We start from the raw sequence: 13,577 nt of genomic DNA, 5'->3' as shown, positions 1-13,577 counted from the left end.
CCTGAAAAGGCACACACATAACACATTCACCAAACTGCACTGCGACAGTGACCACCATTTGATAATCTTTGGTAGTGATAAAAGACAAGGGTGGGTTACCATGCATTGATACTGCATATGTACCATCACCTTTACTTGCTTTTGCTCCAGGCCATACAGTTTGAGGTAAACAAAATTCTCTCCTGTCCAATTTCTGTCCTTTCATCTTGGAAGAGTTTCACATTGAGGAGTAACTGGTAAATAATTCTTTCAGCTTGGAAATTTTGTGGAAATTGGATACTTGGTGGAAGTCTTGTACCGTACACACCCACTCATTTTCTTGTTTTCTCTGCAGCTGAGTGGCTTTAGATAAATAATCAGCACTTGTCTGAAACTACTGAGTAAGATGGTCAGTCAGATAAAAGCAGGTAAACAGAGATTAACCATTTTAAATCTGGATGATTTGAAGTTTGCACATTTTCACTGCTGAAATGGTTTTACCCTGCTGGGCAACTAAACTGTACCACAACCACTCTCTCACTCCCTCTCCTCAGAGGTGTTATAAATGACTGAGTCCCAAATAGGATTACAATCAAAGTTTACAATTTATTAAATGAATAGAGGCAAGCAAACAGCGCTGGGTGCGACTCAGTCATTTATAACAGAGGAAAAAGGGGGAAAAAAAATGGAAAGGGCTCAAGAGACTCAGCAGTTATCGTCTCGGGCAACACAGACTCAGCATAGGGAGATTAATGTAATTTATTGCCTATCACTAGCAGACTAGAGCAGTGAGAAATTAAAAGCAAAGTAAAAACACCTTCCCCCGACCCACCTTCCCCTATCTCCTCCCCCCAAGCAGCACAGGGGAACAGGAAATGGGGGCTGTGGTCAGTCCCTGACGCTTCGTCTCCTCCGCTCCTTCACGGTCACTCTCTGCCCCTGCTCCCCGTGGGGTCCCTCCCACGGGATGCCGTCCTTCCCCAACTGAGCCTGCGGGGGCTGCCCACAGGCAGCAGCTCTTCAAGAACTGCTCCCACACGGCTCCGTACCACGGGGTCCATCCCCCAGGAGCAAACTGCTCCAGCACGGGTCCCCCACGGGCGGCAGCTCCCCCCAGACCCCCTGCTCCTGCGTGGGCTCCTCTCCACGGGCTGCAGCTCCGGCCCGGGGCCTGCTCCTGCGGGGGCTCTCCATGGGCCGCAGCCTCCTCCAGGCCACATCCACCTGCTCCACCGGGGGCTCCTCCACGGGCTGCAGCGTGGAGATCTGCTCCGTGTGGGACCCATGGGCTGCAGGGGGACAGCCTGCTCCACCAGGGGCCTCTCCACAGGCCGCAGGGGAACTGCTGCTGTGTGCCTGGAGCACCTCCTGCCCTCCTGCTGCACCGACCTTGCGGGCTGCAGGGCTGCTTCTCTCACATTTTCTCGCTCCCAGCTGCTGTTGTGCAGCAGGTTTGTTTGTTTGTTTGTTTTTCTTTCTTCAATCCACTCTCCCAGAGGCCCAACCAGCATCACTCACGGCTCGTCTCCAGGAAGCAGTGGGTCCCTTTCAGATCTGGCTGGAGCTAGCTCTGATCAGACATGGGGCAACCTCTGGGCTCTGCTCATGGAGGCCCCCCCTGCAGCCCAGCCTGCTACCAAAACCTTACTACATAAACCCAATACAACTGCCCACCTCTGAATAGTGTGAAACTGAGTTTACTCCATCATATGTGATTACATTCCTGGTTTGGGTGTTCAGTATGGAATGATACAGTAAACATCCATATTGAGTTTATCTTGCTGCCCTTTCTCTATCTGATGGTAGCAAAGGAGACAAAATTGTCTAAAATATGTCATTATGACAAAGATAATGTCCCAGCAATAAGTCCTTTTTTCTGGTCGTATAGCCTATTGCATGTTACAATGACAGCAGGAAAGAAAAGCAAGAGAAGAACCCAAAACCCACCTCTGTGCCCTATTTGACCCCCTACTGTGGGGCTGCTGTCGGGTAGCTTGGAATGCAACACTAGCCCAACAGCGAAAGTATTAGTGAAGGGTAGCACTCAGCAACTACATTTTTGAAATACCACTGTTGTTTTTGTTTGTTTTTTTGTTTGTCTGTTTGTTTGTTTGAAGGCAGGAAACCGTATATTTTTCTATAACATGAAATACAGCAGTTTGCTTTTTTTTTTTTTTAATACCATTTTCTTCTAATGGCTTTGCACATGTATAAACTAGGTTATTCATGTGATTCTGAGAATATCCCTGTTCTTTTTTAAGTTATCTGTTTATTAAATGGCATGGGAATGTCTCAGAAGTATTGAAGTTCAAAAGACAGATTAGAAAAAGCATGTTTCTCAAACTGAGTTTTCAGTTCATTGTGAACTCCATAGCTATAAGATACTTTTAATAATTTCACTTAAAAGACATTTTGAGGAAATCAGAATTATTTTGTTGTTAAAAACAGCTCATTCATTTTCTCCAACTAGGTGACAGCATGTCTCTTCATGTAGTTATTAAATTAAGGCCACAAGGAACTGTTGGATATGCAGAAAATAACAACTTACCTTTTAAAAAAGCCCTTTTCCCCAGAAAATCATCTAGTCCTGAAGGTAACATGAGATGAAGAATCCACCATTTCTTATGGCAGATTGACCCCAACAGTCAACAACAGTATAAATATATGTCTGCCAGTGAAGATTCTTACAGAGCACAGGTAGAAACTTTTTCCCCACAAGGATGTCATTGGAACAGGTTGCCCAGGGTAGTTGTGCTCTCTGTCCTTCGAGATTTTCAAGACCTGACAAGATAAAACCCCCAGCAAGCTGGTCAGAGCTCAGAGGTGACCTTGCTTTGAGAAGAAATTTGAATTAGTGACCTTCTGAGGTCCCTTCCAGCCTAAATTATCATGCAATCTTTCAACACTATAATCCTAAAATTAATTTGCCTGTCTCCAAGTTCCAGGCACTAGTCTTAATTGGGCCCTTCTGAGCTGCCAGGCTTAGCTCTGCTGAATTATCTCTGCTGGCACTCTCAGTCCCTTGCCCCCAAGGAACTAGAAAGCAAGGTGCAACAGAGCTTTTAGTTTCCCTGCTCTGAGGCTTGAGGATCTGGCAAACCCATAACCAAGGAGTTTTCTACTCCTGGCTCTGCAGCTGAGATCTCCAGGCTCCTAAAATTCCTGTTGCTGAGCCTTCAGAAAAGCTCTAACCTGCATCAGCCCAGATTCTAAGATGTTGTCCTTTCTTTGTTCCCCACCAGGCACACTACCAGAAATCCTTTTGACAAAAAAAAAAAAAAAAAAAGACAATTTCCAGCTATCCCTGTACTCAACTGCAATGAACTAATTTCAAAAATATTTGATTATATTGTTTTGTTATTAAAGATGATATCAAAGCTAAATAAGTCACAGAATTAAGAATAAGGGACTCTTCAGGACATGATAGGAAATCATGCCAACCCATGAAGTGCTTTCTTGTTATAGTAGAAATGGTAAGTTTTTAAGTCAAAATGGCATAATTATTTCCATGGAATTACTAACAGGGAGTACAATTATATAAATTTCAGGTCCTTTAGTTAAGGATTACAACAGAATTCAAAACAAGGGTGGTTTTTTATTTTTTATTTTGTTTTATTAGGAAGCTAGAAAATGATAATAGGAAAAGGGGAGAATATGAAGAAAAGTTAGCATATTTTCTTTTTTATGTAGCAGACATTCTTTACTGCTTTGGGGCTATTAGTCTAAGTAAATTTAAATAAATGTTTAACAATATTTTTAAGAAGACAAGAAGGCTGAGAAAAGGTAAATAAGTCTAGACAAAAAGTCTGTTCAATGTCATTATTCATGCTGTCTGTGAAGTATATGACTTGCAGTGACCAAGCTCTTTAATCATTTGAGCATGATACAGATCTTCATTTGAATGAAAAAACTCAGTCGTTTGAATATTGGGGTGTATAATAATTACTTTCATAATGGAGGGGTTTTTCAATGTGTTGAGATTAGTTTGAAAAGAGAAATTGTTTCAGTTCACATTTTTTATGTAGTTTTCCTTTAGTCTTGGAATAAGATATTCAAGATATCTCCCAACAGTCAGAAAGCTTCACTCAAGAAATGTGAAAAAAAAAATGTGATTTTACTGAAAGTACATACTGTAGTTAATACTTAGCACTACTTCATTTATTGCTCTGTTAATTTCTGCAGTTTCTGCTGACAATTCAATAAAGCATTCCATGCAGCTATTGCAAGGCACAGATTTTCAGTATTAGGTTTTACATTCCAGTCATGGAGAAACAAGTAGAAACTGCTCTATTATCCAGGATGAGATCAGAAGTGCCATAGAAACAGGACACACATAGATTTGCCAGAAAATATGTTTTTTACTGGATCAAAAAGTGATCAGGAAAACCCCTAAGTTAATGTAAGCATGAATCAGAATTAATTCACTTCCTAATTCCCACACCATTTCAGTGATTTGACCCATCATTAAAAAAAAAAAAAAAGCATTGTCATTATTTTGGAAGCTTTGTCACCCCCATCAATGATATTTTAGCCTCAAGATCATAGTTCTGATGTCACCCCTGTGCTTACCTGACCATATATATCTTCTTTCAATAAGCAGTGAGTTTTTCCTAAGTCAGAATGACATCTCTTCTTCTTCCTGTTCTTCACTTGTAGGTTTACAACATGCAAAAGACAAGAAAAAGATTTGAGGGAAAAGAGATGGAATATGACTATTATCTAGGGGCAAGATTCTGACCTTAGTCTTTCACCGTCTCTTCAAATGCTTTGCAGGATACAGCAGACAAACTGGATTTCATATAGGAAATGCTAATCATTGTCAAACCAGACAAAAAATATAACCATTTTTGCTTTCAGTCTGTGAGTTACCATGGATATCCCTGGAAATCTTTGTGCTTCGCAGTGCTATAATACTATGCCATTGACACCACAATTCAATTAGGAAATGATATCAGAAGAAAAAGTAGGTACCTTGGGCATGCCTTTTAACCACTAAACCCTACACCATCTCCTCCCCACCAAATAAAATAAAATAAAATAAAATAAAATAAAATAAAATAAAATAAAATAAAATAAAATAAAATAAAATAATAGCTTGCCCCTAATATGGTAAAAAGATCAATATTGTAAACAAGAAAATAATCTTCACTGTGTAGCGAATCAGAACACAGTTTGGTCACGTTAATTCCTAAAGGGTTGGACTTCTAGATAAGATATAAAACAAACAAAAAAGACAGTGGTTAAACCAGGAACAAGAATGATATGTTTCATTTCTCCTTCCTTTATATTTCTAAATGGCAACTTTAGCATTTCCTCTTTTTCTAGAACTGAAGGCTACAGCATCTTGAATTCTTTTTGCTCCGTCTCCTGATGAGAGAAGTACCTTGGTTATCAGAATTTTCAGTGTTTCTTTGAAATCCTGCTTTTTCAGTCTGTTCCATCAGTATTGTTAAGACAGGAGAGATGGTTTTGTCAGCAATCTTAGCTAAAAAAGAGACAGAAGAAACAAAAAAAAAAAAAGGTTTATTCACAGAGCTTTGCCATTAATCAGACTCTTGAAGAAAACAAACAAACAAACAAACAAACAAACAATAAAACAGTAATCATTGTGCTCTAGTGGATTTACACCTGAGGCTAGTAGAGTATTACACATGGCAAAGTACATACACGAGGCAAGGTGACAGGTAGGAGGCAACATCCTCCCTAGATTATATGGAGTCCGGCTGTGGCATTCAGATTTTATAATTTTTGCAAAGTGGGTAGTAAGTGCTGATCTGGAACAGGTCCTCTTAATCAGCTCTGACTGCTTTATCTGAAAATCTGTACAAGGCTCCACAGTTATGGTCACAAGAACCATCAAAGACCTCAGACCCAATTTTTACCTCCCCTGACTACCAATACTATCACGAAAGGGACAAACAATGGTCACAGAGACCTGGAAGCAAGACTAAGAGCACAGCAGATGTCCCGGAACACAGCTAAATAATGGACAGCTTCATCATCAATTCCAACGCCCTGCCGTGGTTGGGAGTTTCCAGTTCAGACCACAGGATTCCAGGCTTCTGAGCAAAAAGTGAGGAACTGAAAACTCACCTATCAAGTGGCTACTAAGTTAAGCAAGACTTAAAGAGAAAATTTCTGTATGATATATTTTGAGGTCCTCTGGATGAAACTAAACAATATTCACAGGGTATGAGAGAGATGAAAGATGTTCCAGAAAATCAGAAAGATGTTCCAGACTATAGCTTCAGACAGGGGAAATCAAAGCTGTGCAGTGCAAAAGTGTAAAAGATTTTGAACTTGAAACTCAGCATAGGGTTTCTGTGAGCATAAAAACAATTAAATAAATAAAAAATAAAAAATGCCCAAATCAGGTTTAAGAATTGATATTCAAGAAAATGTGGTCCAAACAGGAGAGACTGGTTAGCACAAGTAATGAGAAGTTAAATCTGTGAGGGAATTAAGATGGTGGAGGTCACTGTTTCCAAAACTCAGACCAATGATTCAGTGAGTTAGCACCCCTGATGAACAAACTTCTTTAGTAGGTGATTCTGCTCTTCTCTGTGTCTCCAAGTGCTCTGGTAGTGTGGTGATCAGTGCAAAGGCTGCATGGCTACTCAGCTGTTGTGCTGTGCTCAGTCTTCCCCTCCTTCAAATTGGGAACAAGGCAGAGGATGAGGCAGTGCCAAGATGGTCTATTTTCATGGATTCAGGATTGCCAGAGGGAACACAGCAGAGTAATGTCTCTCAGTGATCTTATGCAGCCCTTTTTTTCCCAAAAATATTGTGTAGTGATGACTCCAGCAAAAATGAAGTCTACAGCAAGTCAAACCATTCACAGTACAAGATCTAGCTACATGATCTCATACTTCTCATCTTTCTTACAACCAGTACGGAAACACCTTTCTTGCCTGACTGCAAGAACTAAGTTCAGTCTCCTTGAATTTACACCATATGAACTCCCTGAAACCAGTGTGCTTTCTGAGTCATCATACGCTCTAATTGGGCTCAACCAAAAGGTAGTAGACAGGCAGAGCTAGACTTATTCATTACTCAGATTTGAGGAATGTCTGAATTAAAGCAACCAATAAAATGCTTAACTCTAATGACTGTTATTTACTCTCCTCACTCTCTCCAACCATGGGAGCAGGAATAAAATCTGAATACTAATTCTCAGCTTACATGAATCATGCGTTCTTACAATATTCAGACTCTTTTTTTTCTCTACCTGTCTCTTTGGCATGGTAGTGCAAAAACAGCTGTTTGGAAAGGAAGGGGAAGACAGGGAGTTGAAAATAATGGATGGAAAGCCTTACTTTTCAAATCCAAAGATTTCATTTTCCCTACTCACAAGTTGAACCCTGAAACCTTTATTCACCCTGAATGGTCTTAAGTAGCCATAGCTATTTCAGTGAGTCTTCAAGAAGAAACCCCTGTGTCAGCTTAGGTTTCTGAAACTGGCCCAGCATGGAAAATTCTTGTGTGTCAATATTTGTCAATATTTGGCCAATATCAATATTTGGATTTGTCAATATTTGGCCAAATTTGTATAAAATCTCACTCCTTTTGCTAAAGTATTTTTGGAATAATTTTCCATTTTCAGTTGTAAAACAACTTTATTCCTACTAGACCTAATCAGTTTCTCAAGATGATTACAATGTTTGTTCAGACAGGGAAATTTTGAGTGTTCTGTCTGCATCTACACTTCCCAAAGTATAGTGTATATTGCACGTACACTACATTTTTAGTTCTGCATTAACTTATTTCTCTGAACTTATTGTGAGAAAATCAAAATCAAGGCAGATCTCACAGGTCTGTGAGATGGATTGTGAGAAGTAATAGCTATTTGATCTTAGAATTTTTCACTTTAACCCTTCCCACAAGATTTCTTTCTTATATGATATTATAAGAACCCTCCAACCCTCCAACCAAAAATAAAACCCAAGGACATAAGAGATCAAGATCTTTAGCTTTATAGGGAAAGTGCTTAGAGTCATTGTGGGTAACTGATGTCTGCCAGATGCATATAGAAGTCTGCAAAAAGGCAAGGAAACAATGTAGGAGGCAGACACTGCAGTGAAAATAGGGAAAGAGCAGTGAGATGTGAGGCAGACAACTCCACCACTTTGTGATCCCCATCTCCCATTTCAGAAAAAGTACTGACATTGTTCAGAAAGGTTTTCTACCTACAGACAAGGACGTAAGTTTTTGTCAGTGTCAGATAGGTTTGCAATTTCTTCCTATTCAATAAAATAAAGTAGATAAAACAGTGGCAATGTTGGGTAATAACCCAGATCGGTGAGCAATTCTGGTGTATCATATCACAAAAACAAAGAGTTAGAGATCGAATATCACATCATCAAATATCACAGAATATCTACAGCTATTCTGAAGCAAAATTTGCAGTGGCATGACTCAAGGTAGATAATTTTTTGGCAAAATATTCTGGCTAAATTTGCTTGGTGCACATCTATGCCAGCCAAGAGAAAGAAAACACTTCAACCAGCAGGTCAAATATTACCTTAGAACAAATACAGACATGCTCTAGGGAAAGAAAAATAAATAAATAGATAAATAAATTAATTAATTAAAGAGAGAGAGAAAAAAAATAGTCTTTTATGCAACAGGTAAATCTTTAAGGTTTTACTGGGTGTGTAGGACCAAAAGAACGTCAGCCAATTGACAAAACATGGTGCAACAGCTAAAATTTCTCTTACTATGATGCTAAAAGAAACCTAGTACTTATGGTTTTAATCAGTGAGGAAACTATAATTATTGGATTATCAGAACTAAAACTAGAAAATATTAAACATTTTTAACAAAGACATATTATAGATATATTTCTAGTCCCAAATAGGATAAAGTGTAATAACACCCCCAAAGGGAAAGGGGCCGGATTGTTTTGTCATTGTTTGGAATTTTAAAACTGAAAAGCAACACTGCTGTGATAAGCCATATCCACCAAGGGGGGGAAAAGAAATCCAGAGCACCACCATGATGGGAAAAGAAGAAAGAAATCATAGATTATATCAGAAAAACACAGAAGTTACCTTCACTTTGTGTTGTGTAACTTCTGTTCTGCTCCTCACTTCCTATCAATAAGACCGTTATCTGCTTTATATTCTTCATATATCATCTTTATTAATACATTCTTTTTAAAGTAAGCAGTAATTACTGATTAGTCATGTTTGCATAAGATCTCTTGAATGAATCTCTTGCATGTTAATTTCTCTTTCTTCATAATTGCCGTGATTTATAAAAATTTTGATTACCTGCTTCTTGTACATTTTTTTCCTCACAATTAGAAATTTACTTTAATGCAAAACTTGTCTCAACCATAATGTGACAATATGCCCCACCCTACCTTAAGTAACCATGAGAGACAACAAATATGATTTCTTTAGTTAAAATGATTTATAGATGTGGATATATAGATATTCTTCACCTGGAAGTTGTCATAACATTGCACATTAGGCTGGCAATTCTGAGATATCAGAGTAACAATCTTTCAACTATGTCAAAACCAAACTGTTAACTGAAACTTAATTAAGAACTAGCTAAAAATTTCCATTTACTTTTGGAATTTTTGAAATGTTATCAAATTAAAAATTCAGCACTTGTTCAAATATTTATATTCTATTTAAAGCATATTTATAAAAAGTATAAAATTTAAAAGAAAACTCTTCATTAGGAGTTTACGGAAAATTTTGTTTCTGAAATTCAGCATGTTCATTTTAGATGTATATTTTAATAGGGTATTTTAGGGTTCTTCTAAACCATTCTAACAAAACAAATTAAAACTTGGTTTTAAAAGTGCATATGTTTAAAGGGCAAAGGAAAAGAAAATTCAGATTAATTTTTCAGATTAAACAGATACTGTTTAACTCCGGAAGAAAAATTGTCTCTCTAAATATTTTAGAGAGCTAGTGAAAGCAGAAACCCAAATGCAAAAACAATCTGAAGCCCTAAATAATACTCAGAACAAAATAACTAACTTCTTGCTTATGTTAGCATGTTGGAATGCAAAGTCAGTAAGTCTTCTTCCAAGAGTAAATTGTCATTTATGGAGCAAAATTTGATGATTAAACCTATATATTAAACAACAGCCTAAGCTATCATTTCATTACAGTTCACCTAAAAAAAAAAAAAAAATCAAGTTTGTCAGCATTCCAGTACAAGAGCTCCATAGAGAAAATAAGCAAGGCACTGAATGATGTGGCACCTCCACACATGACAGCGTTTAAACAGACAAGTTCATGAAGTTCAATTTTTGATTTTTTTTTAAACAGACAAGTTCAACAGAAAAAGAAACACATGAAGCTTTACTACATTAAAATATCATGTCACATTGAATTTAACAGTGGAGCAGTGGAAGATATATTTAATATTACTGTATAGTTTATAACAGTTTTAAAATTGGACTGTTTCAAAGGATGAGTTAATGCAAAGTTATTATCTATCTTCAAGAGGAAGAAAGTGCACTTACTTTTCAAAAATTATTTCCTCAAGACAGAGCTCTGAGGTGATTTAGGTGCACACAGTCCTTTAGTAAGATCCACTTCTAAATCTGCAAAGGACTTTGAAAATCTTCCCTCAACATTTAGCAAACAGAATTTGAACAACCTTTCTTACTTCATTCTTCTCTAGCTCAGATTTTTTAACCTCTGCAGTCACCTCCTTGCCTTACAAGGGCTTCGAAATGAGAGCAGCCAGATTCCACTCTCTGGCCACATGTGTAGTCAGCCAAGAAAATCTTCAGGTCTAAGAGTCCAAGAAACAAGGCCCTTCTCTGTATTGTCCTCCCACATTTAAAAATAAATAAATAAATAATTAAAAAAATTGTTTTCTGCTGTCTGTAGAGACCAACTCACAATTTCAAACTCCACATTGTCCTTTCTCAACCTTTCCCTGCCTCTTTGCTACTCTTGTCTTCTGAGCAAGTCTGTAGGAAGAACAAGATGTGAATGACATTTTAATTGCTGTCTCTCACTATAAAATTTCACAGGGGAAGCAGCAGAAATGATAGTGACTGCGACAAACTAATAAGGGCCAGGACACAAGCTGCTGGCAGTTCAGCTGGGGGATCTGTGAAAAATCTGTTTTATTTTGATACCATCGGCAATAAGAGATTACTTTTCCTTTAGCTCTGCCTAGAAATAGCCTAAGACTTCCTGCTGCCAAATCTTTAAGCTACAGTGTGAAAAAAAAATCATATAGCTAGTGAGCCAACTTCTCTCCTAAGGCAAATGGCACACATTAACCTCAATGAGGTTTTGCCTGTGAGAATTAAAGTTGTGTTTTTGCAGAGGAAAATTCCACTAGCCTTGCATATTCGAAAATGATTGTGCAGGCATAGCAGTGGCATAACAGTGGTGGGAATGTTAAGCAGATAAGGGACAGAGAAGATCCCACTGTTCCAAAATAAGGAGGATGGCTAAGGAAAACAAGACAAGCAGTTGCGGAATCAGCAAAATCAAAAAATCACAGGCCCCTCCAGTCACGAGACAAGAAAAAAAAAAGGGGGGGGGGGGTGGAAATGGAGAAATTAAAGGTTGGTCAAATAAAAGTGTACATATATGATATAGTAACAAGCATCAAGTAGGTTGTAAACCTGTAGTACTCAGCCAATGAGTAAACAAGGGAGGAACCACACGTTGGGTAATAGGGGATATAAGGTTGATACACTTCTGGTGCGCGCTTCTGCTTGCAGGACTCCTGCCATTGCAATCACTAATAAAAATGCTGCTTCACTGAGATCCTCTCCTGAGCCTGTGGCTGCAAATCGTTTCTCACATGCAGAGCTAGACTAACAGAGAGGGAAATGCAGGTTCTCCTACCAAATTCTTAGAAACTCCATGGTATGGCTGATGCACACACCCTCGAAAGGCCTGTGGCCTCCAAGGGTTTTATAACTTTATCCTCCAAGGTTCAAATCACCCCCATCCCCAAATCTGGTAAACATTCATTAAAATGAGTGTGGAGAGTGACAGTATATCCTCCAGGATTTACTGCTCTTCTTGATTCCGGCAACATGTTTACCTTCCTTAAAAGAGGTTATGGCTTTTTGGCTTTAATATTTCACCTCCTTTAGAGGAGATGAAGCAAAGCTTCCCTTCATTTTGCTTTATTTTGTCACATCTTTGATCATTTTATATTTTGTGATTAAACAAAATGATTGCAACAGTCTTAACATTTGACATATCTTCTCAGGAGTTTGAATTTTTTTCCATGTATTGATTTTTATTAACAGCTGTCCTCCAACCATCATCTCCCTCCACAGTCTTAACTACTTAGATAATAAGACTCAGCAAGGCAATTTCTTGGAAATATTTAGGATCCACTGTACTTTATTACAATTCGAGGAGCAGTTCTGTGTGACAAATCTGTAAAATTTTTTTGCGATTAAATTTCCTTTTTCACTACTAACCATATTTTATGTTTACTATAATCACTATTGAAGATCTTTGTTAAAAATACAAATAATTGCTTACAATTTTTACACTGAGTATTTATGCATCTCTTGAGTCATACTGGAGTTGTTCTCAATGCCTTCCTGAGGAACTGTAAGAAGAGCTATATAGTGGTGGGTCATGACATGACTGAACAGGCATGACTGTTTCAAATGATGGAGACACAACAGAAAACAAAACAAAACAAACAAGCAAACAAAAGGGAAAAAAAGGAGAGAAAAAAAAAAAAAGACCCTCCTTTAAAGGGGGAAACTCTAGGAGGTAATGAAACTCCCCAAACGACAAAAGTTTCCAATGTCTTGTTATCATATTCTACATTTTTTCTCTGTGATTGATTACTTGAAGTACAGCACATTGAAAGTGCTGGTTGTGTCCAAAATCACTGGTGGTAATTCATTCTGACCCAGCCATAAATAACATCTGTATGCAGAAGAGTGGAGAAAAGAGAGAAAAGTGGGGGGAGGCCCTGCTGCAGCTGCAGCTGCCGTGGTGCCAGCACTGGGAGAAGAGGGACTGGGTGGGGAAGGTGAGGAGGAGCCCCACATTTAGGACTGCGGGGAGCCATGCAGTGCCAGGAGAGGTCAAGAGGGCAGCAGGGCTCAGACTGGCTTCAGTCCCCATCTCCCTGTGTACCTAGCAGAGCCACTGGCCCAGGTCCACCTGCTAGACACATCAGCGTGCATCTCCCCAGCAAAAACCTCTTGGTGGCCATCCAGCCAACACACCCCGCAAGCCTTCTTGCCTCTGATGGGCAGGTAGGTGCCTCAGAGGGGCCAGTGGTCATGGCTGTGCATTTCAGAGGTGAGCCTGCTGTGTTGTGGGTAAATGTGGTGGCAGAAGACAGTGAAAGAAGCTGTGTCTCCCACAAGAGGACAAGGTTTGTAAAGCTCAGACAAAAAGAAGTTGAAAACATGTTGGGGAATGCTGCGAGATGAAAAAAAAAGAAAGGCAAAACTTTGCCTTTTGGAGGGCAACTAAGTCCCAGCATAAAAATCCTCATACTCTCAAACTACCATCTGGACCTGTCAAAAATCTCCTAGTTGCCATACAAGAAAGCATAAAAATAGGCCCAAGGCAAAAAAAAAAAATAAAAAAATAAAAAACTCAAAATCACAGTCCACAAGAACA

General features: G+C 38.8%; 1 protein-coding gene across 1 annotated transcript in view; it reads right to left on the bottom strand.

The window, feature by feature from the left end:
* LOC310883482 (uncharacterized protein) overlaps nt 1-13,577 on the bottom strand; it is a 121,384-nt gene that overhangs the window by 66,586 nt on the left and 41,221 nt on the right. Inside the window, exons 5-7 of the mRNA XM_083803925.1 lie at nt 5,363-5,464; nt 4,549-4,628; nt 2,528-2,760 (exon numbers count right to left, since the gene is read on the bottom strand). Coding sequence (XP_083660051.1) covers nt 2,602-2,760; nt 4,549-4,628; nt 5,363-5,464 — 341 coding nt within the window. The 3' untranslated portion in view covers nt 2,528-2,601. The remainder of the gene's footprint in view (nt 1-2,527; nt 2,761-4,548; nt 4,629-5,362; nt 5,465-13,577) is intronic.

This window comes from Anser anser, assembly GCF_964211835.1.
Source record: "Anser anser genome assembly, chromosome: 1".
NCBI classification, from domain to species: domain Eukaryota; kingdom Metazoa; phylum Chordata; class Aves; order Anseriformes; family Anatidae; genus Anser; species Anser anser.
The sequence above is the reverse complement of the archived record's forward strand: the minus strand, read 5'-3'. Positions and strand labels throughout refer to the sequence as shown.